Consider the following 26,337-nt stretch of genomic DNA (forward strand, 5'->3'; position numbering starts at 1 on the left):
GCAGGGTGTTGTACCATAAGCATATCACCTCAATGTTCATTTCTGCAATGTGTATAATCTACCTCCGGGTTGGGTTTTTCCCTATTTTCCTTTATATATGTTAGCAAGGTGTTATTCAGGTTCTGGCAGTGGAGCAATGATATCGATTATCTTGCCTCAATGGCTCTTGCTCTTGGAGCTAACATTTTAAGAGAGTCCTTGTTACCTAGTATCTGACAATCACCTTACTAATTGGTGTTTGTAGCTTGTCCTGTGATTCTTTTATTACTGGGGAGCCACTACAAAGCCATATGATATTAGAGGCATTTGTGGCCTCTGTCCAGGATTAAAGATTGAACAGCATTACGATTTTATAAAATGTCTGCACGAATATAAATAGTTTCAATGTATTCCATGAGTACTTGAGGAACTGCCATCTGATTTAAATGCTACTATTTGTTGCTGCTTTTTGGCTTTGAGCTGGACCAGGCTATAATGTTTGGGCACAGTTTTCCTGGTACTGAGTTGTAGGCTTAGTTGATTCTGTTTCTAAGGTAGAGATTCTCCAGTTCCTAAGTTTAAGTATTTAAAATGCAGAAGAAATGTTTTTTTTTTTTTAAGGAGTAAAGATTAATTTTTATTGTACAATAGAATGAAGACCTCTCACTGTTGCATTATTAATGGTGGTGTGGCTTGGACACTCTTAAATCTGCTTTCTTGCTTGGGGTTAGCAGATTCATCGGACTATCTCACTTTCAGTGCTGCAGTGTTTCAGGACTATATAACACACTGAAGTAATTGTAAATATATTTATGTCTACTTGTTTTATTATTTTTTTTTTTTCTATTCCTCCAGCATTCTTTCAAGATGTCTACTGTCCATGAAATTTTAAGCAAGCTCAGCCTTGAAGGAGATGTAAGTATTATTATCTAAACAAGAAAAGTTTGGTTTACTTAATTGCCACATCTTGTTTCTTTTACAGGAGTCTCTACCAATAATTGTACTGAGTTGTACAGTTTACAAGATTCAACACATCTCTTCTACTTAAACTTACATTGACTAAAAACCTAGTCAGCAGTGATCCATTTTCAGCCACAAAGCAGCTGTAAACCATAGGACAGTTAGATGAGGTGACTAGATTTAATGACAGTTCTTCTAACTGGCCAGCAGTGTGACCAGTATTCATGTGCTGGGGCATATAAAAGAGATCACAGGAGAAGCTGAATGGCTAGTTCGCATCTGTGGTCCCTCTTTCTTCCAAAGGAACAAGTGAGTTAAAGATGATAAGAGAAGATGGAAATGTGTTTGGTTTTCCTGATACCTTCTGAGTTTTCTTTTCTTTTTCTTTTTTTTTTCCCAATTAGAAATGGAGAACGTTACTTAATGGGAATTAAAATATTGGGAATCTTATTTCTGTGATGGTTGTCACCAAGACCAAACTACCTCTTGAAAAAACTTATTTTCTCAAACTTCTTTTCTTATTTTCTGTTTTGAAAAGCATAAAGAATCGTGGTTTTGATTGTGTATTTTCCACCACATCCACACTTGCTTGATAGTTTTATTGAAATACCGGAAAGCCACACTCTGATTTCTTACATTGCAACATTAGATGGTAGGGTTACTAGTGCCGTGTCAGGGTGTCGTGCCATGAATTTGTGGTTCTGTGATGGTCACTGAAGAGGAAGTGAATCCTATCCATGCATTATTTCATCATATTGCTTATAAACTTGCTATACTTTTAAATTTTATAGCTGGTAACTCCAGATCTGAGCTTGGTACAAGAAAACTTTTTGCCTATTTTTGTTACTTGTTGCGAAATAAATTATACCATATGATCTTTGTGAAAGAGCTGTTGCAAAGAACGGGCTGGTGTACTGTAGGTAAGTAATAAAGCTGATTTTGTACTGCAAAAGCAGTCAACTCTTCAGATTTCTTGGCCGTGTTTGTTTCAACAGAGAATTACTTTTGGAATAATATTTGAGCAATCTGTTCTCAAGGGGACAAATGTTTCTTCCGTGATGCTTGTGAGTAGTTGCAGAAGTCCAATTTGAATACTGTCCCATGACAGCATTTTCATCAGAAATTCTGCCATAAAGTGTAAGAAATATCAGGCAGATAGTTTGTTCTGTAGATCCTAAGTTGGAAGCCAGAATTATCGAGTAGCTAGTTTGCATAAAGGATTTGCCCTAAGCAATGATTCAGCAAGTTAACTGATGTTAAACATGGTACTTCAACCACCCATTTTTCTTAAAAAAAAAAAAAAGCAAACAAAAACAAAAAAACCCCACCCTTGAGAGTCTAGAATGGTCACAGCTGAACTCAAGGCCTGTCTTGTGCCGTAAGGAATTTGTGCATTCCACATCGGTAGTGTAGCAATTGATTTGTTTCAAGACAAAGAAACTGGCCTGTTTGCTTCAGCCTGGTATTATCTTCTTCCTTTAAGGAAAAGAGGGAGTTGAGCCGAAGTTAATCTATGCTTGCCGTTTCTGCATCTATCCACAAGAGAGTATAGAAAGATTCTGTAACAAAGATCCTGCTCTTACGCTTCATCATGTGCTCCATCTTTGCACTGAGAATTGGAAGCCTATATTTTAGTCAAACTTTATAGGTTACTTGCTGGGTGATGTCAAGTTACTCAGTTTTCAAATGTGACCGATGATTTTTTTTGAGGACAGGGAATACTGAGATGCAGATATCTTGAAAGGGTACTGTTTTTTTTCAGAAGAAATTAAGCCTCTTCAGCTTTCCTGTTAGTGATACATGCTTCTCCCTCATGTTCTGCTCTTCCCAGTGGGACTGAATTCATCAAACTCGGAGGAAGTAAACCCAGTTGGAGGACCTCTGAAGCACACTAGATATGTAGGCAGAGAAAAAAAAAAAAAAATCTTTCTCTGCTTTGGTTTGGCCCAGCCTGCTTGTGTAGTTACACACTAGCTGGACTTTTATTGCCATATCCTGGAAAATTTTGTATTGAACTAAATGGAAAATCAGTTGGAAAAACTCTTGTCTGAAAACATACAGTACCAGTACTGTGGTACAGTAATGTACCAGAGTAATTTGAGACCATATAGCCTGGAATTTAAATAGCTGTTTTTCGTAGGCAGAATAATCACCCTAAAAAGACCTGTGTCTACTCCACTGAAGTACTCAAGACAGTCACCTGAGAGAGTAAAGCATAATCTTTGTGGATGCCGAATTTGAAAATGGTCCATTTACTGGTAGAGTGGTCAGCAGAAGGTTTCTGTCTTTCCTGAATATACATACATACGTACGTACGTACATACATGGCGCTTCCTGGGTCTTTTGACCAGTGTCAGGGGATCTGAATCCAGCTTGTTGCATGCATTGGGTGGAAGGACAGAGGAAAAGATGGCTCCCAAATTGCAAATATGCTGTGTATTTTCTCAGTGTATGATATCATCTTACAGTAAAATACTCTGTCCAAATGACTCAGAAAATACTTAGAGCTGGGTGGAAGGAGAGGTACCCAACTCTGCTAAGCTCACCAGGTGACTTTCTTCAGATTATCCAGCAGTGCTGGTTAATTAAATAGAAGTGCCACATGATTGTGTATACTAATGGGCTTTGGTTTAGGAATCTTTCAGGCGCACAAATTTCTCTGAGGCTGCATTGCACATGTCCATTTACTGTTCTTGTTAGCAATTTGATCTGCTAACAGGAAAGGCTGTGTTTTGTGGTGTGGCTGTGGGCCAAACTGGGGCCACTTTGCTAGACTGAGCTGATGGTAAGAGACAAAAGAAAGAATGGTTCAGTTTACTGGTGCTTTTTTGACTTCCCATCTCCACAGCATAACACAGACTGTCTCAAGAAGGCACAGTGGTTGCTGCCAGAGGAATCTGTTCAGGCCAGTGTGACCTCTACAGGATAGAGAAAAATATAGTCAAAAACCATGGAATTTTTTAGTTAAAATTTGTTCTTCTTTTAACAATTTGCATGTAAAAAGATCCTCCAGGGATGTTAAGATAGCTTAGTCCTGTTTATGAACCTGGCTTTCCGTTGGAGTTACGGACTGAAACAAAAGTTTCCGGGGATCTTTACCAAGAAAGCTTAGTCATTCATTCACTTAGGAAACAGCTATGGCAATTTCAGGTGTTAGTTACTACACCTTTCTGTCAGAGGTTTAGGTCTCTAAATAGAAGAGTGGATTTGTGAATATTTCTCAGCTATTTATATGAATATCCGTGGTTTAGTTTAACCTGTCCATGGGGGGTGATACAAGCTAAACTGTTAACTTATGCTGAAGCGGCTGAGAAGAGTTGAATCTCTGTTCTGGTGACTTCCTGTTTGAAGCTGTAATCCTCGGGAGAGGACAATAATAAACAGCTGATAAAATCTGGTAGCTTCTAAAATGTTGCAACTGTTTACTAAGTGAACTTACCTGCAAGTCCTCTTGTTCTTAGCAGCGGTAATTTGAAATGTCATTTGGTTTTGTTAACCTCGTGCTGCTTAAACCAAGTATCTGCAGGCATAGAGTTTCAAAAGGAGATTGTGAGTAACTGCTGCTTTCTAGAGTGATAAGCTTAAAAAGATTTTTTTTTTTTTTTGGTGTTACCTTTCAAGTCTATGAGATAGGGCACAAACCTTTTTCTGATTTACTCAGTGTTAATCTTCTATCTCCCTCTACTTTTTTTTTTTAATTGTAGCCTGTAATCCAAAGTAAAGTATTGGCTTCAAATCTAAAATACTTCAGACTTTCATGGCAGATACTTCAACTTTCTTTGTATTAGCTTTCTGTAGTCAATTTCCTTCAGATCTAGCCAGAAAACTCCAGGTTTTAGAAGATTGAGGTTTAGTGAGTAAACTTGGAATGTGTTAGGTTTTTGCTGCGATAATATATAATATCTATCTGTATATATTCTTTGTTATAATAAGCATGGCCATGAGTGGATTTCTGGACAATACACATCAGGAGAACAGAGTTTGGTGGCTCTTAGCAGAATTCCATTTTCACAGATACCTGGTGATAGTTCTTGTATCTAAAAATTTGGCTAAATACCAGTTAACCAAGAGGTACATGTTTTATTAACTGTAGCAAGGACAGGATTACATGATTTAACTTTAAGGTTTTTTTCTTCTAGCATTCTCTCCCACCAAGTGCATACGCCACAGTTAAGGCCTATTCAAATTTTGATGCTGACCGGGATGCTGCAACCCTGGAAACAGCCATCAAGACCAAAGGTGAGGAACATGGGCTGTGGCTTTGATTCTGCTTGGAAGATAGAATGCTGGTGTGAAAGGGGAAGAAAAAAAAAAAAAAAAAAAAAAAAAAAGAGGTACTGTGTCTCAAGACTGAAGTTGTAATATCCTTACTCTAGGATACCTATTTTAGGAGGTGTTGGCTTTCTCAGACCTCACTGATGAAATCTGGACCAAGTTAGATTTTGAACTCTGTAATGCATGCTTTGAATATGCTTTTGAAGTTTGTAGCCAAGAGTTGTTGAGGTTATCACTGAAAATGTTCACTTTTTTTCTCTTGACTTATCAGTACTTCAAATTCTACTTTTCTGCCACTACGAATGAAGTGTCAACTTCTGTGGCAGTGATTTGGGACCACGCTCTGAATCATGGATTTCTACTGGATTGTTGGATTGGACATTTCTTCTTCCTTTCAGCTCTCCAGGCAGCTGAATAGGGATGGTTTAAACATTTTTCTCCTGGGTTTTGAACTAAATGCTCATGTATCTTATATATAATTTGGGGTCAAAGAAAGTCCGAGAAACAACAAAATCTGGTTTCTGAAATGATGTTGCAGTATTTCAGGTGCAGGGCAATGTGAGAGTCCTCTGCTGCTCTGAGCCAGGCTTTCAGGTAGGCTTCCATCTCCTTATATCAGTGCCAGGATCCACCACTTCCACTGACTGGTAGGAGACCATGATGGAGCAGGGGAGAGATGCAGCTGCATGGAAAAGCCTGGTATACTGAAACAATCAGGAGTATAGGGAGTATGAACTACAACTCTGAAGTAATACCTTGGTGATACTCCCAGGGCAGTGATCCTCTGTCCTTGTCCTGCTCTGTAACAAAGGAAGGGTGTGCCACACTTTCCAGACTTCTCCAGGCCAGGGAAGCAACAGCTGGGTGTAGCTGGAACTGCCAAGTCTTTTGTCTACATGTCAGGAGAGGGAGAGATTTAAAAGCCAAACAGTTTCTCATCAGAAAGAAGTGCAGAGTGTTCCATCAGTGCCAACAAAGCACATGTTTGACTTGCTATAACATGTGAAGTATTGCCCCTCCCTAACAAGCATGAGGCTTCCTTTCAAGGTTTCTTAATGGAACTGGAGAAATCCCTTGTCTGCTCATTAAAGTAGATTCATTTCTGATTTTGAATCATTTTATGGTTTGTTCTTATTTTTAAAATCCTCGCAAGAGAGGAGTAAGTGTCATCATGTTTGGCAGAAGATGCTTTATGCGTATGTAGAGTTTTGGCTAGACTTAATAATTTTTAACAGCTCTGATTATAGGGCAAATCTAAACATGTCAAACATACCGTCAGACTTTCAGGATAGGTTCAAATTTACACATTTTAACACTCAAGCTGTTAATTAATGCGAAAGGGAATTGCAATATACTAGATAGTACAAAAGCTTTTGCAGTCAGGAAAGTCATTTTTTCACTTTCTTCCAGCAAAGATAAGCAGTTTGCCGAGTTTAGTTTTAAGATACATGGAAACATTTCATTAGAGAGATGATTCCCAACCCTTTGAACAAATAATAGGGAAACTTATTCAGGGACCTGCATGTTTGTAGGATTGAGGTTCTCTCTGCTTATTAGCTTGTTATCCAGGAGCTTTTTTGGGAAGGTGGCTTTAAAGGTTTTAATCTTCCACCATAAAGACTCTCTCAAAGGAAGCATTCCTGGGGGAAATGAAGAACAAGAGTGTTAGAACCCTTCTTCCAGGTACTGTTTCCTTGCACTTTGATGCTTGGTTACAGGATATTTTAATCTGCTAATTCAGCAAATTTGCTAAAATGTGAACTCTCTAAAATATATATGGGCTTTTTTCCAAATGAAAATTCTGAATCATCCAGACAAGAACTGATTTTCTACAAACAGTGATGTAAACAGCTACATGGGGAAATTCTTCTGCAAGAAAACATTTTAAAATGTTTCTGGGAAATATCTTCATAGTTTTTGAGCTAAAATATGACACTCATAATGAACAAACTACATACCTGCAGCAGCTACCTTTTTCCTAAGAAGTATCACCGATTCTCTAGCAATTAGTTTGCATTGTATGTGGAACGTAGAAATAAGCAATGTACGTCATCATGGGATTGTGAAGAGTGATATGACCTGTTCATCTTGTTTTAAGACAGTGAGAGAGATATAACAGGTTATAAATACATAAGCAAGCTCTTTTTGTGGTTGAGGTGGTCTGTTTCAAAAAAAACCCGTGAATATAAGAACCAAGCATTTTGGCTAGTCTATGCAGGATAAAGGACTCCTGGTACCTGAAACCCATGCCTCTTCTTTGTTTTGAAAATCTAGGTCTTAACATGCTATAATGGGCCTGTATTTCACAATCATCAAAGTAGTCTTTTAAATTGTATCCTTTATAGCAGTACTATGGAAATTATATCCCGTGGAGACTTATCTCTGGGAAAAATCATTTGGGGATACCTTCTGCGTTTTTATATAAACAATATGCAAGTATGGTATTTGCGGTCGGGGTGGGCCAGTTTTGAAAAGTTACCATCCAACTAATTCTCCAGCTGTTTCCCAGTAATGCAAGCTCCCTGACTCGGAGTCATGAATCTCCATTTCGGTGATTGTGTGTAAAATGGGTAAAACTTATTGTAAAATTGGCTGAACAACAGCCGTATACTTGTTTTAGGGCAAAGATCTGGGATAGAGTGTCTGACTGTTCTGCTCTATATAGTATTTAAATGTTCCAGCATTCATTCACACTCTTCAGATTAATTCCTCAGAGGTTAGCCAACTATTTATCTATTGTGGGATCTGTGGGAAATACTGTGATGTGTTTATTGAGGCTTACATCTATCTGCAAAAACTATACTGCACAAATATGTTGCCCAGCCCTTGGCTGGGCTTTGAGTGGAGTTGAATTAAATGCAGGGGTTTTATCTATATCCAACAGCCTGGAAAGGGAGATGTGCAAAAATGGCTCTAGATGATATAAAACCAGTTTGTAGCTAGCAATAGTTCAACCTAGAGTTTGCGTAATGCAAATAACTTGTTACAGTTCTGGCTTGTTCGTTTTGTAATAAATGTCATTGCTATGCCAGTTTCATTTTTATGCTATTTAGTTTTTCTGTAGTGAGTTCATCTAGTGCCTTAGCATGCCCTTTGTAAATGTTGGCTTTTTGCTGTACAGGACAAGAGGCTGTTTAATTTCTGTATAATGCTCCCATGTGCCCTGTGTATACATTAGCTCAAGTATATGAGCCTAAATAGAAGAAAGTAACTAACTAGCAGAGTACTAACAGAGCATATGTTAAGTTTCCTTTTAATTCCTTGTAGAAAAGACGACTGCTGAAGTGTCTATTTTCTGTTTTGGAGTTATTCCTTAGCATTGTGACTTTCTGTCTCGAATACTGTGTTAAATAATTTTATTGTCAGACTAGGTTGTGAATAGTTAATTACTTGCAACCTAAACCACAGCCTTTTATTGAGGTCTCATGGTGTACTTTTTTTATTCCACGACTGGCAGAATTCAAACACCGGTTTGTTGTAGGAAAGTGCTTAGAGCATACATCTATAATAAAGTCATCATATGCAGAAATTGGTAAAACGATGAGGTGTAAACCATAACAGGGCTCTTCTGTAAGATTGAATTCACTGTTCATATAGTATATCCAACATGCCCATACCTTTTAACAGAGCTTTTAATGTTATGAAGTAAATGTTTAGAGGAAATCTGCTGGCATGCCGGTGGGGGACGATAGTGCCTGAAATCCACCAAACTGCATCAGTCACATATTCAGAATGTTAATAGTATCGGTGAAGAAATATCTCATTGCAACATGGTTTGGCTTTGGTGAAATCTTGCTACGCAAAATAGCAGAGCTGAAATTATGGTCTTATTTTATCTAAATTTTTCCCTTTCACTCCGGTGGGATCTGGGTTTTATCCAAGGAAAATAAGACGCTGCAGATCATGAGCTCAGTAAAATAGTCCTAGGACTGTGTTGGTACCAGATACACAATGGTATTGAGGTCTCACGAGGGCTAATCACGTACATCTCCCACTAATAATTTGAGGCCAGCTGCAATCCCATTTCATTCATTCATGTAGATTGATGATCTCTGTAGTACCCAGATGCTGTTAGGACAGAAATAGCTTCTGGTATTCCGTCCATGCTGTCTTTGAAAATGAAATTCAAGACAACAGACTTTCAGTAAATGATCTGAATGAATGTATGCCAGCTCTTGCAAAATGAAAGTATGCTAGCTCTGTTCTCACCTCGTCCTAGAAAGTTAAGTGACTGCCCATATCATCCATTTTGTTCAGAACAATGCTGGTGTGGTTGTTTTGGCCTATGGAAATTCAAGTACAGTGTCTTTTAAGCCAAAAACTTAAAAACTCTAACTGATAATTTTGGTTATATTAATTTCCTCTTTTTTTTGCTGATTGAGCCATAATACTGCAATCTTACCAGTGCAACAGATTGCCTCTTTTAGAAGAAAAGTTGTTATTAATCGGGGTGGGGGTGTGTAAGATCTACTTCCCCCCCCATCAAATACGTTTCCACCTGCAAGGATTTTTCTTATTTAAAAAAAAATTCGTGAACCACAATGTCTAATTTTCAGTTGGCCATTGATAGAAATGATAAAATCTGCCCACCCAGAATAAATTTGGAAATAAACTTTTGTTTCATTACCCTGAAACTTCCAGAGCTTTTAGTGAACAGCAAAGAAAAATGTTTGAGCTGCTCTCCTGCTCCACCCCACCTCAGCAGATATGAGTCAGCATCCTGTCCATGCAGCGTGATTCCCAAGTGTGAAGTACAAGCACTTATTTTCCGTTAAATGCCAGAGCAATGAGTTAACTTCATATTTCTATCCACAACACATACGAATAAGGAACTTGGATGCAGTCATTTGTGGGCTTCTAATCTACCACAATTGTGATAAAACTTGAAAATGTCATTTGCCATTTTTGAATGCCAAGAATGGTTCAAATTTAGAATGTATTAGAAAGCTTAAGACATTGGCTTATGCTGTGGCCCTGCAACAGCTGAAAGGTCCAATGTCTGTGTGTCTGTCTGTGTGTGGCCGTTTCTGGACTGGGAGAGTTTGTTTTCTTTTATAAAATGGGAACACTTTAAAATGTGCAGGAGTAGATTACGGCTGAAATGTGCAGTCAGCGTGTTTTCAAACCAAAATTTGTAACTAAGACATAGGATGCTTTCCAGGGCCTTTTGACATTTGCAAGTTTGTGTGAATAAGAGCACTGATGTAGGTCTGCCTCAGCATGAGCTAAGGACATGAGGCTATCAAGTACAGTACTTCTTCATGAAAAATGTGGTGAAGAGGGAGAAAGGAATTTCGGATTTGACTCATCATTTTAGATTCTGTAGCTAGGGGCTAAAAGGTCTTTTGCAACATTCACACTTTATATGATTAATTTTATAATATCTATTGAAGTCCTTTGTTTCAAGTTGCTGTGAGGTTGCTTTGGGCAATAAGGAAAATAAACATAGATGGATTCTGGCAGGGATCTGAGTCCCGCTAGTAGCTGCTGATCCATTCCTTACTTTCCGCTTTTATCAAAAAATCATCATTTACACCAATGTGTGTGCAAATGTGAAAGAAGCTATTCATAACGCTTGTAGTAAATGGAGAGACCCGAGTTGAAACTCTGGGCTTGTTCTGACCTCTAGGTTAGAGCCACCTACTTGCTTCAAAACCTGGCACACAACTCACCAGAAAAAATAACTAGTTATTCTTCCGCAACAGAAAGATAATGCGTGGGCACTGTATTAGACGTGCAATACTTAGAAATAGTTTTGCCTCTTCTAAGCTTCATCTGGTCAGTCTAGAAATAGTCCAAAACAAATGGTGACACAGCATAGCTATAGGTTAGCTTCATATTTGAGCATAACAATGAGAGCTGTTCCAGCTGTCTCCTCTGTCCGTCCATTTATAAGCTATGCTAACTCTTCTGTTTGGAAGACTTTATTATCTGGACATTACTTCCAGCTGTGCTGTTATTCTCCACCTGCATTTGAATGGCATGTCCAGACAGCTTTGGTTAACCAATAATGTACTTGAAATACAAAGGGACATTTTACCTAGGGGCTGAATTCGGTGATATAGACACAAATGTGCATTGGAGAATTGGGGAAGGGGACTCAAATTCTTTCACTTGTATCTTCTTATAAAGCACTCTAAGAAAAAGATTATAATTGTCCTACAAAAATGTAGTTGTGTTTGCTATTTTAAACAGGGTAAGAAAATTAAATTCAAATAGAGATTTTACTTGAGCAAGCTACTGTATCCTCACCCAGGCCTTTGGAAATTTCCACCACCTACCATTTGATTAAGTACACCTGGGCTGACCTTTTAGATTCTGTTCAGATACATTCGTTGTTAAAGTGTGCCACACTGTTTCCCCGCCCCTCCCCGGCTGCTCTGTATCTGTTGCTAACAATTCTTTTGTTTTACCTTGTGGCAGGGGGGCTTGCATTTCTAAACATTTTCCTTTGAGTAATGGAGACTGGCTTCTTGCAAGGGTGGTTTCTATAAGGTATCATAGTAAGAGAAAGTATTTTAATATAACTTAAATGCTTAGTTAAGGGAATATAAATACAGCTTGTTTGGCTTTTTTTTCTGTTGATGTGAGTAAACAAAGGTGGTGTGGTTTAACCCCAGCCAGCAACTATGCACCACACAGCCACTCACTCACTCCCCCCTGATGGGATGGGGGAGAGAATCAGAAGGGTAAAAGGGAGAAAACTCGTGGGTTGAGATAAAGACAGTTTAATAGGTAAAGTAAAAGCCGCGCGCACAAGCAAAGCAAAGCAAGGCAAGGAATTCATTCACTACTTCCCATCAGCAGGCAGGTGTTCAGCCATCCTCAGGAAAGCAGGGCTCCATCAGGTGTAATGGTTACCTGGGAAGACAAATGCCATCACTCTGAACGTCCCCCCCTTCCTTCTTCTTCCCCCAGCTTATATACTGAGCATGATGTCATATGGTATGGAGTAAGTAGCCCTTTGGTCAGTTGGGGTCAGCTGTCCTGGCTGTGCTCCTGCCCGGCTTCTTGTGCACTGGGCAGAGCATGGGAAGCTGAAAAGTCCTTGACTGGCATAAGCCCTACTTAGCAGTAACTAAAACATCAGTGTGTTATCAACACTATTCTCACACTAAATCCAAAACACAGCACTCTACCAGCTACTAAGAAGAAAATTAACTCTATCCCAGCTGAAACCAGGACAAAAGGGTAGCTGTCCTTGCAGAGAGTGCTTTGAGAGACATGGATGTTTGCAGGGCATGGTAATTGTATGTCCATTAGGTTACAGCCCTATCACATGATACAGAGATAAGTCAGATGCTCCAGGTTCATCTCAAGAAGCTCAGGACCCTCCAGTCCAACCAGGCTCTGGGATATCTTCTGAGTTGCCAAGACCAAGCTGTAGATAAGAATTGTGATCAGAGGAAGAACTGTGCCAGTCCAAAGAATGCAAGTTCAGGAGAATCTAGTTTGAAAGCAGTGAGTGAAGTGAGGAAAACAAGAGGGAATCTGAAGTGCAAGTTAGTAGCAGTAGGCAGGAGCAAGTGGAAAAGTCACAAGATGCTGCCTGCATTGGAAAGAACATAGAGTAGCAAGTAGCTGTATTTAGGAAATAGCATCTGGAAATCCTGCTTCCTGTACAGCAAAAAAGCTTTTTCTCTGTATGCATTGACCTCATTGATGACCCCGACAGGATCTAAAGCTGTGGTGTGCATTGGGTTCTAACGACAGCCAGAGTATCTAACCCTAGATGCATGCTTTGGCTTTTAACTTATAATAAATCTTAATGATCTCCTTGCATTCAGCCTGCAGTTGCATTTAAGTGAATGGATTTGGAAAACTTCACTTAAAACATAACATTTACTGATATGTAGTTCACTTACTTGAAAGATAGGTTGGGAGTTTGACCATCCAAGTCCTCTAGGCGTGCTAGTTAAAACTCATCGTGGATCTTCGAGTGATGATTTAAAAAAAACAATAGCACATACATAGTTCTTCCAGTGTCAAAAAACCCTTCTGTCTTCTGAGCCGCTGGGAGAATGAAATATACTGTTTTATTTTCCCATTTTTATGTTTGGAGTGATAGTTTCGTGACTATGGGTTAAATAGAAAATATAACTGCTCTATTAAGAAGCCTTAATTGAAAACACACTACCAAAATGACAGGGCAGGCTTTAGTTAGTACAAGTTCACATCAGTTTTAAAGCCTGTGTTCTTGAGCAACTTTTTGCAGAATACTGAGTGACTGAACACAAGTATGCAGACACACAAGTTAAGCAGAAAACAGAAGTAGCAAAGCTGGTCACACACTAGACTTTGTTGAGGTGTATACATGCCTGTGTACACAAAGATCTGCATCGCATCAAAAATTTGGGCTGTAACTGGTTACCCCTTCTCCAAGGCCAGGATATGACATGTACTAACTAATGAGAGCTGTTGAGCTCTGCTCCAGACAGCACCTATGCTATGTTTTGGGTGTTGGAGAACATGTTAATACAAAGAGAACAGTAACAAGAAAGCTTCTTTAACTCTTTGTCTTATGTCTTTGTAGGTGTGGATGAGGTCACCATCATCAACATCCTGACAAACCGGAGCAATGAACAGAGGCAGGATATTGCTTTTGCCTATCAGAGGAGAACCAAAAAGGTAGCAAAATATGAAGAAATACCAAGTATTGAGTATTTTTCTTGTGGACAGTTAGATTTCTCAGGGCTTGGGTGTTTCACAGTTAACCGGGTACAAACTGGAGAGAAATATTATTTGGTTTATCTTTTCACTGAAATTAAAGATGTGTCTACTTTGTCCATGCTGTCACAGTTTAGGACTGGTGGAACTTCCAAATTTGTTGAGTATGCACAACTGGGACTGAAATCTGTTGGAGACTGTGGTTTCCTGCACCTCCAGAAATCATGATATCAAACATATCAGCCAGCCACAGGATTCCCTGGTGAAATATGCTAAGCAATAGTGAAAAGCCTCAGTTTGAAGGAAAAGATGTAAGGCAGATGCTTTAGGGGATTGATTTTTTGGTTAAGACAACTCAGGATAAGGAAAGTATTCTGTTTCTGTTCACAGAGCTAGCTTACATGAGAAAAGACTGCGGTCAGTTGTGCTACAAACGTTGCAGATGTGGAACAAAGCAATAGAATGAGTTGAACTATCACCAGATATTATCCTGCCAGAAATACCTTAGGTACTGATCTATTGATGGAGAGAAATCTGTAAAATGTGTGCAGAATTCTGCATAATAAGTCTTGCTATCTGGAAGGCAAGAGCTGTTCTCTTGACTTTTGAAGTTTTGAGAATCTTAACGATAATTGAATTTTTCTGCCCACAAAAAAAGAGGAAACTCGTATAGAGTTAGGATTATGATGAATGTATCTCTTTCAGGTTTGCCCGACCCCAAATGGTAGTCCTGCAATAGCAGCCCAGAATGCTCATCTGAAACCAAACGTAAATCTAGAGTTAAATTTTGGAAATTCACCAACTTTTATGCATGGCTGATAGAGGCATATGCAGAAGCACGCACAAGTTGGACGCATGTCTGTGTGCACACGTCTGCACCCTGGCGGTCACACCCTGTGGGCACTGGGAGAATCGTGCACATAAGTGGACCCTAGTAGTGAAATGTGTCACTTAAAGCTTTGTTAAATGATTTGCATGACCACAAAAATGCACAGTCAAGAAAATCTGCAACTTTTTTCATCTGTTTCTCTGTCACCTTTTTTCCTTGCTGTGACCCAAGAGCAAACTGAATTTACCAAGTTTAACAAGTGTCAAAGAATAAAGCAGTCTGTAGAAACAATGGAAATTTGCAGTAGAAACCACTCAGTGAAATAAACAAGTGAATGGCAAGAGAGGAAGAAGTGGGATATGAAGAGACATGTAGGTATATCTTCTAGGGACAGTACCTCATAATTTTCATTGGAAATGGGTTGTGCAGATTTCTTTGGCAATGTGTTGGGTTGTCCTAGGCTGCTTGTTTTGTGTGTTGCAGGATTTCTCAATAGATCATTATAATTTTAAAAAGTCACAGATCTACCTCTATTTTCATTCCTTTAAGTAGAGCTGTGCCTAGTTACTTTTGGTAATCTTGAGGAACGGTGTTTGATCTATGCAATCTTTCCCCATCACCAGCATTAATGGAGCTACCAGTGAATACTGGGGGTTCTGCATGTGTGTCTTTGTATGTGTCTGGTCAGTCCTAACTGCTGCCAATAATCTTTAATTTTGAAATGAACTGCTAATATCCAGATGCTCATTTGGAACACTTAGTAAAACCTTTTCTCTTTGCTATTTAGAAATTAATGATACCTGTCAGTTATCTGCTTCCCACTTCTCTCTTAGAGCGCTCCTAGCCGTGGCAAAGAATGGCGGAGTGGAGACTCTGCTTTCCTGGCAGGGGGAGAAGACCTTATTTCTCCAGAAGCCTGCTAATATGAGGGCAAGTGCTTGGTTCAGTTTGAGGTGTTTTGTTGCAGTTATTTTGGTAAATCCTACTGTAGTGATTTGTGTTTTCTTCAGCCTTCACACCAAAGTGCAAAGATTGCAAAAACTTCACTCAACTAACTGGAATTCATGGGATTGTCTTAAAACTTATTATAGAGATATACAGTATCTTTCCTGTTTCAGCTGATGTCTGAAGAACCTGTTTTCACACAAATTAATTAATGGAACGTTGTATCCAAAATTGAGTTATTGTACTAAAATGTTTCTTAGACTAAAGCAGCTAGATGCCCAAAACCCCCATTCACTGTCTTGGTCAATCCATGCAGTGAGTGCATAAAGTATTAGCATATACTAGTGCCTTGGATTAAATGGGTGACTCTGGAAACGAACTGAGTGCCTTGGCTCTTTATCTCTCTGGTACAAACTTCTCGCGATTTTGCTGAGGTCACTTTACCCCCTTTTCCCCTGACCCTCAAGTTTCCTCTGCCTACAAATTGTTAGTGTAGAAACCAGCAATTGTGCAGCAATTCTCTTAGGAATGCTACAGACTTAACTTCAGCTTAGGGAATACATTGATCTGTGTGAACCTCAGACTTGATCCCAGGGATTTCGACTTTGTAACTACACTACAATGAAGCTGATAATTAGCATTATTCAAGTTGCATCTGAAACCCATAAAAGAGGGCACACCTCTGACTTTATTTGCTACAGATTTGCATGCATCCTGTGAAGTGAACATATCTGACTGTTTCTTTCTCTAGGATTGTCTGACAATTAACAGTAGAGACTTTTGTTACACTCTTCTGATAGTTTCCTTGAAGACAGGGATAATATTTCTGTGCTCAGGGATGATTTTTTCTCCTTAGCTCGCTGTTTGGGAACTGGGCCTGTACAGTGGAATAACTGTGCAGTCAATTTTCCGATGTCTCAGCTAGTAAAGGGCTGGGATAATAGGAAAAACACAAATGATACAGTGCTACTGGGAAAAGTAGGGGAGTATGATGGAGAAGCACTGACTGCAGGGAGTCAAACTCAGATCCATCTGTGCTTATTAGCCCCAACAAAGTGTCAGTGCTTCAAGACTGGAGCGGAGCTGTTCTGATGTGTCTGCACCATGCTTCCCAGCACTTTGTCAGCCACCAGTGGATTTCTTCTTATTTTCAAAGGATGAGAAAAAATTCCTTTGCCCTAATTTCTTTCTTAAGCTTTCGCAAAAGAAAAGCTCTTTATGTTCTGTTTCCTTGTCAATTGTGTAAGAAACACTCTTGCAGGCTTGGAGACTTAAAGCACTACAGGCTAAATTCTCTGGAGATCAGAAGTGAGCTTTAATTTTTTTCTTCCATCATCCCCCCTTTTTTTACAGGAGCTTTCTGCAGCACTCAAGTCTGCTCTATCAGGTCATTTGGAGGCAGTGATCTTGGGCTTGCTGAAGACACCAGCACAGTATGATGCCTCTGAATTGAAAGCTGCCATGAAGGTAAATGAGCTTTGAAATTTAAGTATGTTAGTCTGATGTCGCTGTCTCAAGAATGAGTATGGACTTGATATCCAAGGCCACAGTTTTCAAACATGTCCACTGATGATTTTTTTTTTTTTTTAAGTACTACAGTTTAAGTGTCCAGCTGCAAGGTATCCAAAATGAGAGAAATTCTGGAACCATGTGATTTTTAAACTGTTAATTAAATCCTCCCTTTAAGGAAAAAAATCATTTTCATCAGGTCAGGAATAACTGATAGGCTGCTCTGGCTGGTTGCTGCTTTGCTGACTGCTCTTAAAAACAATATATAGGTTAATAGTACAAAAAAACATTAAGAGAGCAGCTGTTAGCTGCTCCACCACCACCCCACATCCCCCCCCAAAAAAACCTCAAACCCCCAACCCCAGAAAAACAACCCGGTATGGAGATGGTAACTCTTTACTTATGGGCCAAATCCCTTCTTTGAGTAATTAGATGCTGCCCTCTTCTGGTTTAAGTAGAGGCTATCCATAATTTACTGTGAATCAGATTAGTTTGGTTTTGGTGGTTTTGTTGGTTTTGTTTTTTTTCATGTCTTACATCTGATATGTCATATTTAGGATGACCATATACTTATATAGCATTTGTGCTGTATTTACAGCCCAAAGACCAAGCCATTACCTCAGAGTAGCCGCAAATGTAGAATATTCTATTATCTCCAAAGGTCAACTATTCCCAGCTCCCAAGCACCTAGTCTAATGTTCTGAATTTGCCTGAGCTTAAATTTGACTTGATACATAGAGCGTAATAAGCTATGACATGGGAATCAAAGTTGGGTAAAGCAAAGTTATCATTGAGGAGTTAATTATTTTTCTGGTACACATTCTTATGAAATATTTAAAAAATCTTAAATTTTATTAGCTTTAATTTTTTCCCCGGATACCTAATAGAACCACTCTGTGGAAAGCTTTCCTAATTCTCTTAGCTGCGAGCCATTTTTATAAAATAGTTTGGGTTTAGTCCTCTCTCTCTTTTTTCCTTCGATAGAGACACTTTTTCCAAGAGGGTAGTTTTCCACATAACTACCTCCATTTTCAACATGTGAGACTGCAGCATGAGAAGTTTTCCCAAGATGTTACCCAACAGACTCCTCTTGGAGTCCTGTGGAAACCATGCCCATTTTTGCCACATACAAAATGACATTCTGTTGCAGATGGGCTTAACAAACAGCATCCTAACAGGAGGCATAACAGTGTTTTTCTCTGTCTGCTGGCGAAGCTGGAAGATGAGGGTAATGAGATTAGCATAAACATGGTTCATTGGTAGGTAAGAAACAAAACAGAATGGAAAAAATCACCAGTGGAGTCTATTTTTTTTAAAAAGTTTATTTTCAAAATATTGAGGCATCTGGCTGCCAGATGGCTTTACCAACTAGTAACCGAGACATCCTTAGTGGTCCCTGGAGAAAGAAGCATCTTCAGCTCATCCAAGTTAGTCTTCTGTTCTGAGCCTGTCCTTCAGAGTTTCCTGTCTTTCTTCAGGAGCAAGAATATTGCGGTGTTGTTAGCAATTTTTTATTTTATTTTTTTGTTTAATTTGGCTGTTTATCTATATAAAACGATTGAACAAGGTTTAGAGCATATTGATCAAGATATATTATTTTGGAGTGTCTGAGTTACTATAAGGTTTAATTGATAGCTGATACATTTTGATGTAGTTTGTAATTTTGTCATACTGCTAATACCTATATTACTTTTTAAACAGTAGTGATGCAGCTTAGTTTAAAGTACTGATTCTTCGTTGACCTTGATCACAAAAGTGGCTTTGAAATATTATATGAGACCTCTCAATTCATTCAGCTTGGTCAAAAAAAAAAATCTTAATATTTAGTTTATCGTACTAAATACATTTTTATTTCTTAATATAGCTAATAGTAATATTGTTTCATCTGTATTTGTGCATTGTGAAGTACATGGAAAATATGGACAATTAAAGAGGGGCTATCCTTGGCTTTGCATTTATAGTGGAGGAGTTGTATGGAGGGAGGTGGGGAAGAAAAGCAGGGAAGAATCAGGTGATTGCTGCCCATTTGCATGCTGAGTGCCATTTGTGCTCTCAATGGACATAAAACAGTCACACATGGGCCGGGATAAGTTCATCTCATCCAGTTATGCTGGTGGGGAGGTCACTGAGTGTTACAGACGCTCACAGCAAATGCACATTGCCCAGAGATAATATCTACAGGATCTCAAAGCTATTGGAGAAGTATTTGGCAACTAGAAATGTTCAGTCTGGGGTTTCTCAGGCGCAGCTAGCAAAAAATATCCCTGAACAGTTGTGAAACTGTTAGGGTGGGAGAAAGAAGATGTCTGTAAAATATTTTTAAACCATTCAAGCATGCCTGTTCATTTCTAGCACCTAACTGAATCATATATGTGTTGCAGGGTCTGGGAACTGATGAAGACACACTCATTGAAATCATCTGCTCACGAACAAATCAGGAGCTTAGTGAAATTAACAGAGTCTACAGGGAAAGTAAGTTTACTTTGAAGGTTCCAATGTACTATGTTTTTACGCTACGTTACTTGGATAAGTTCCCCTCAGAGTGAATTTGATTATTAGTCGCTTACACAACATCTGCTTTGATTCTCTGGCAGTTGCACATAAGATACTATTTCGTACTGGTGTCCTGGATATTTGTGTGTGTTTATATAGTTTCATCTGGTTGCTTGGTAGCAAACAAATGGAGAACATTTACTACTCATATAAGTTGTGTCTTATGTAATAAGTAGGTGAATCTGAAATCTACTGAAGCATGCTTGTAAGTTTATTTGGTAGACCTGCCAGAAAAGACATGTTATCTGATTGAAGCTATAATTCTTAGTTGATTGTATGTAGATATTGGCCTTTCTGGTTGGGCTTATTGCAATTCAGTAGTGCGGCTGTCCGGTGCCTGCTTGTTTCCCTGAGCTTCAGAGTTGAGCTTCACCACAAATAGACTGAAATGTAGAAAATTGCTGTGTGCTTAATAGTTGTCAAGCAATTCTGGTAAGGTGCTGGCTAAGTCAAAAAGGACAAGCAAAACCAATGTAGTTTTAATGGCCGGTATCAAAAAAAATAATATGTATTAGCAAAGAGACTGTTGCTGCTGTAGATTAGGTTGCTGCTGAAAAGAAAAGAGAATGACCACTTGGAAAGCAATGAAACTGTTTAGACACCAGACCAGAATCACACACAGCATTCCTTTGATTTATCATAACAGCTTTTGTCTTTTGCATTAAACTTGCAATTGCAGTTGTCCAGTCACAAATCCACAAGTGGAGAAGGCCTAAATGCTATGTTTATCAAACACACAAACATTCACTGGTAGCTAAGAATGATCTAACAGGATATTGAGCTTAAAACAGTATTCCCTTCCTTTTAATAGTCTCGGGCTTTCCTGTTACCTTTCCATGACAGACTTTGATTGCATGGGAACTCTCATGACTAGCTGGTGGCAATGTTGATTTTGGTGTATGCAAGCATACATTTGTTTTCATTGTCCTCCACATGTGACTTAGATTGTAGCTGTTTGTTTATGTGCATAAAACACAGTAATTAGCAGCTGTTCTTCTTGTAAAGGAGTATTTGTAGGATATGGTTTACTTGAAAAGAATTTTTTGTTTTCTAGTGTATAAGACAGAACTGGAAAAGGACATTATATCAGACACATCTGGTGACTTCCGCAAGCTAATGGTTGCCCTGGCCAAGGTAGGTCTGTTCATATTTTTGCACTTTTCCTAACGTGCCTGCCCTTTGGTAACTGACTGATGGCTGCCCGTAAAACAATTGGATTTGTGATTCACTTTTAAATTTCCTTGTATTTTCACTGTCTTTTGGGGAAAAAAATATTCAAATGTTGAGGGGCAAAGTATTTTGACAGAATTAGACATTCCTAGCAGCAGCTTTGTAATGGGGATAGAGCATACTGTTACTCATTTAGCAAATTCAGATTAAAAAAATGAAAGAGAGAAGAATATGCATATAGCAAACTGCTTACTGTCTGTTAAACCTCTTCTAAAATACTGCTATCCTTGTTTGAAGGGCAAACGGTGTGAAGATACCTCTGTGATTGATTATGAGCTGATTGACCAAGATGCTAGGGTAAGTGCTGGTAATGACCGTTAAATGTCTTAAGTTGATCAAGCTTTTGGGGATATTGGAAGTACAAATACTATGGGAGTGAGAAGCGTTTATGAAAGTGTGTGTGTGTATTTCAGATTGTCTTGCACAGTCATGTTTGCATGCTATCAAGGTATCTGACACTCGCAATCCTGATACCTTCAGTTATCAGTTTTCACAGGCTACTTACCCAGTAGTACCTATACAGAAGCTCTCTGGTATTTCCCTTGGGCATTTTGAGAAAGAGAGCCTTTAGCAAAAGGAAACACATACATTGCGAAGACTGGTTGCAACCAAGTAATTGTGTAAGATTGAGAGAAGTATCATTGAACTTAGTGGCTGCTAATGCTTGTTTATTACATCTGTATCTGTCTTATTACATCTGTATCTGTCAAGAGCAGTTCTGCTGAGGTAAACAGAGCTAAATACAGAGTAAAACCTGTAGATAGTAGTGCTTGTTTTCCAGTAAGGAAATTGTGTACATTTGCGATGGCTTCTTGTGTAATTCCTGATTTGCATGATTTTGCTTTTCATTCTAACCCCAGGAGCTCTATGATGCTGGTGTGAAGAGAAAGGGAACTGATGTCCCCAAGTGGATCAACATTATGACTGAAAGAAGCGTCCCCCACCTGCAGAAAGGTACTATTCAAGAGACAGATTTCTTTTTTTCCTATAAGAGAAAATTATACCGAAGTGGTAACTATGTTGTCCCAGATATGATTGAAATGAGTGTGAAAAGCGCTCATAAAACATAGGAGATCTCATAAATCCTAATTCATGTCCAAGCTATTAATTTTTTTCAAAAAAAGTTATTTCTGTGGATGTGTTAATCTCACAGTTCGAATGTGTGTAGAGCTCTTTTTTACACAGGTTTAACAATGCTCAGTTATGTCACATACACTGAGAACAAAAATGTTACAAATCTAGGAAACATGGCTGTAGGAGACCTTGAGAAGTCCTTTAGCTTTTCCCTCTGTCCCAGGGTAGCTTAGCTATATCATGTGTTTAAATCTGACAGTGAAGACTGTCAAAAGCAGCTCTGATATTGCTATAAGAAGCACACGGGAAAGCCATTTGAAGACTTTTCTTTACAGGGCCTAAATTCAGGGCCTGTTGTTTCAAAAAATACTAGTACAGGATTAAGATGGTATTTTACCAGATTATGGAGGTGTTCAAGGAAAACAAAAAGGCCATAGCATGGGAACTTTACTATCAGCTGACAAACTTAGGCTGTACTTAAGATAAAGTTCTCAGAAGAACTTGGACAGATATATTTTTAATCATGTGTCTCTGCACTGCTGTCTCTATGGTTTTGATTCGGGTGGTTACTTTTACCAGTTCTTGGTCTGGTTTTGATTTCACCTGTTTCCTTTCTTGTGATAGTGTTTGAGAGGTACAAGAGCTACAGCCCATATGATATGCTGGAGAGCATCAAGAAGGAGGTTAAGGGAGATCTGGAGAATGCCTTCCTTAATCTTGGTGAGTTACCCTGAAGTAAAGACTACCTTTAGATAGCATTTTTTCAGTGTTCTTGCAGTGTATAGTGTGATAAGGGTAGGGCCCAGCTTTCTCTGTGTTCCTGGACGAGAAATAAACTGGACGTGTTGGCATTATTGGATCCACTAGTGTATTTTAGGATATTCCAGGTATTGAGAAGTAGCATATTTTTTGCCCTCTGCAAAATATAAACCTTGCTTTCCAGATGAAAATAAAAATGCATGTGTTTTGTGATCTGTTGTTAGTTCCACTTTTGTTTGATACAAAGGTTTAATGTTTGTTTCCCCAAACAAACAAAAAGGTTGGAACTATAGCTGAACACACTAAGTATTCAATATAGACATAGGCTGGAGAGAGAACAGTGTGTGCGTGAGAGGAGAAGACAGGCAGTGGAGGATGCTAGAGGCCAATAAAAGAGCTGATTTGGCACTAAATTCTCTGAAATGGGGAGGCAGGGTGTAAGGCTGGTACTGTGGCGTGAGATGAAGATGACAAGGATGTTGCCAAGTTTAAGAGGAAATTCTTTAAGAGGAAAACCCATTTCAGACTAAGGGTGAACTGAGAGCTCTCTAATGCAAATGGAGAATAAACAGAGCTCAGCCTTCAAAGGGAGACTTCTCATGGATTAGCATACAATGAGTGTTTTCAGAAAAGACGTTGCTTATAGAAGTGGAAGAATGAATTGTGGTGTGTGTGGAGGAGGGCTAGCATTCCGAAATTATACTAGTGATGGAGGGAAGTACTTTCTCAGATTTTAAGCATTTGTGGTTCAATCACAAGCCTAGCCAAACAACTTCTAAGTAACAAGTCAGGTAAAAATAATTTTCTATGTCCCCTTTTGGAGAAACTTTTGCTGAAAACCTTATTTTGACTACTTATTGTGTCATTAAAAATGGCTCCAAGTTTCTCTGTTCTGCTGTTCCATGTATGGACAGGATATTTAACTATTCTTATCTCTCTCTTCAGTCCAGTGCATTCAGAACAAGCAGCTGTATTTTGCGGACAGACTGTATGATTCCATGAAGGTAGGGAAGACTGTTCTTTCTTTCTACTGATTTTTTTTCTTGCCATTGCTTCATCGAATTTTGATTCCTTAGGCAATTTTATTCATGTGATGTGTGACTGGCATGTGAATAAATTAGTATTGTTCAAAAGCATTCTTTAACAGTTATAAGTCTAGACCATCTATTCAGATGCATCTGGTACAGGGAAATACAGGGAAGGATCTCATAATAATGATCTGTATTAGATCAGTTGATGATAATTAGCAAAGTTAGACACATCTTTTGCAGGTAATCAAGAGTTGATAGCAGAAAAAGCTGTTTATTGAAGGGCCAAAGACAGACACTAAATTTGCATCAAAACCTTTTCTCAAGAAAAGGGATGAAAGAAATACCTGATGACAGGCATTAGGCAATACCAGGAAGACCTCCTGGTGAACCAGAACTGCTGCTTACAGTCTAAGTAGCTAGATTTGTGACTGGAAGTTGGTCAAACACTGCTGATGAGAAAGGTATGTTAATGCTCAAATTCCTGGATCATAATAATGACCTTAGAAGATTTAATTCATTGTATCTTTTATTGCTACATCTCAGTTGCCTGTAGTTTGCTGTCTTACCATTAGGTACGGTGGCCTTCTACACATTTCAGCTATTACAGTTACAGCTATTACATGTATCTGCTTGTAGGGCAAGGGAACCCGTGACAAGGTTCTGATCAGGATTATGGTCTCCCGCTGCGAGGTTGACATGCTGAAAATTAAGAGTGAATTCAAGAGGAAATACGGAAAATCTCTCTATTATTTCATCCAGGTAAGTTTTTCAGCTTTCTTTTTACATCAATTGTATAGACCTTTGCAGCAGTCTTCATTGGATTAATCGTACCATTAGAATTCATGGGAGGTGTTTAGAGGCTGCAGTGAGAATAATACATTATTATCCATGCACTATTGAAAAACCTACCTTTAACTTTACAGTCTACAGCTGGTACAACTCCTGGTAGCCAATTGATGGTATATGTAGGTTTTGTGCAATCAGCTGATGTGTTATGAAGGAAAATTCTGTTCACCTGTCCCTATCCTCAGACCAAAAGAAAAGAAAAAACAGAATTGCTCTGTGATTGCTGAATGAAAACAGAGCATCTGAATTGCTGCTCCCTTTCCTTTCAGTGCCCAAAGAGCAGGCTTTTTTAGCTAGAGTGATTTTTGTCCTTTCTGTGACTGGGCAGGAGCTATAGGTGCTAAGTTTTATTTAACTGAGGGCATAGGTAAAGAGCTTGTGCATCTGCTTAAAAATTAGTCTTCTACCCACCCTCACAACAGCATATGATACATTCTTCCTTGTGTAGATGAAGTTGAGTCAAAATCTTAAGCCAGAATCTTTTCCTGAAGATGTCAATTTTAGATTATCAGCAAATTTTCAAAATAGTGAACTTGATGTATGATTTTAGCAGGGATCGGTGAGAAGGAATAGAGCAGAGTCCTTCAGCTTTCCTTTGTTGTGTTACTCTTTTTCATACCAAAATTTCTCCTACCTTCTTGGCCTTGCATTTGTATTGCAAGAATGATTCAAGAATAATTTCAATTCAGTCTAGATAGTCTGCTCCAGACTGACAAGGCTTCAACTGCGAAACATAGTCTGTCCCACAGGTTTAGAATATAATGCATATACTTTCATATTTTGTGACTGTTTCCTCATATGTATATTGTATTTTTCTTCCCTTGCTTTGCAGCAAGACACAAAAGGGGATTACCAGAGGGCGCTGCTGAACCTGTGTGGTGGAGAGGACTGAGAACTGTGATGGAAGAAACCCAAATCCAGAGACGTGCCTTTTTTGCTCTTCATTTTACTGTAATCATAGAAAAAATTGACTTGCCTAGCTAACCTTGACTTGCCTTTATATCTGCAAGACCACTGATGTAGCATGCTTTCCGGTGCTGTGTGCACTTCTCTCAGCAGCAGTGCTCTGCTTGGCTCTGCCAAAGGTCCTAACAGCGTCTCTAGCCAGAGAAACTAACCTTCCAAAGATAAACGAGGTTACAAGTGCTTGTGAAAGATTCTGCCTCTCTGTGCAATGTTTCTAATAAAACATAAATAAAACTGAAGTTTTACTTCAAGAAGACAGGTCTCTTTCAAACCTTTAATTTGAAAACTGTGTGAACAATTGATATTTAGCCTTCGCCGTCCATTTTCTGTGTCCTTTTTTTCCTCCCAGGGTTCACTACTTGTGGCTGAAACCTTATCTTCCTCCTTCGAAGCCCTTCCCCTGTTTAATGATTCAGTTTCTCAGCAGAAGCAAAACCATTCTCTTGATCCCCCCCCCCCCCCGCCCCCCAAATAAGTGACGCTAAAGCCTGAGCCTCACCTTTCTCTGCCTGCGTGTGAGGGGCAAACACTTTTGAATCCCTCTTAAACATTTAAAACAGGCTCTCCGTAACGTGAGTGTTTCCTTCAGAAGGCCCGGCGCTAGGGCGTGCTGGCTCGGTGTGTCAGACCAGGCCGGGAAGCAAGGAGGAACGAAGTGGGTGCTGCTGGTTTAACGAGGAGGGAGTTTCCCGCCTTTCTTCTTCCCGCCCTCCC

General features: G+C 39.1%; 1 protein-coding gene across 3 annotated transcripts in view; it reads left to right on the forward strand.

The window, feature by feature from the left end:
- Nucleotides 1-25,857, forward strand: part of LOC309595225 (annexin A2) — a 74,975-nt gene extending 49,118 nt beyond the window's left edge. For all 3 annotated transcript variants that reach the window (XM_082321913.1, XM_082321911.1, XM_082321912.1), the window contains 12 exons: nucleotides 835-894; nucleotides 5,079-5,178; nucleotides 13,748-13,842; nucleotides 17,009-17,122; nucleotides 19,546-19,636; nucleotides 20,772-20,851; nucleotides 21,185-21,244; nucleotides 21,808-21,901; nucleotides 22,646-22,741; nucleotides 23,726-23,784; nucleotides 24,448-24,570; nucleotides 25,490-25,857. In XM_082321913.1, the coding sequence (XP_082178039.1) occupies nucleotides 835-894; nucleotides 5,079-5,178; nucleotides 13,748-13,842; nucleotides 17,009-17,122; nucleotides 19,546-19,636; nucleotides 20,772-20,851; nucleotides 21,185-21,244; nucleotides 21,808-21,901; nucleotides 22,646-22,741; nucleotides 23,726-23,784; nucleotides 24,448-24,570; nucleotides 25,490-25,549 (1,032 nt within the window). In that variant the 3' untranslated portion in view covers nucleotides 25,550-25,857. The remainder of the gene's footprint in view (nucleotides 1-834; nucleotides 895-5,078; nucleotides 5,179-13,747; nucleotides 13,843-17,008; nucleotides 17,123-19,545; nucleotides 19,637-20,771; nucleotides 20,852-21,184; nucleotides 21,245-21,807; nucleotides 21,902-22,645; nucleotides 22,742-23,725; nucleotides 23,785-24,447; nucleotides 24,571-25,489) is intronic.
- The last annotated feature ends 480 nt before the right edge of the window (nucleotides 25,858-26,337 follow it).

This window comes from Platalea leucorodia (assembly GCF_965183815.1).
Source record: "Platalea leucorodia genome assembly, chromosome: 9".
NCBI lineage: Eukaryota > Metazoa > Chordata > Aves > Pelecaniformes > Threskiornithidae > Platalea > Platalea leucorodia.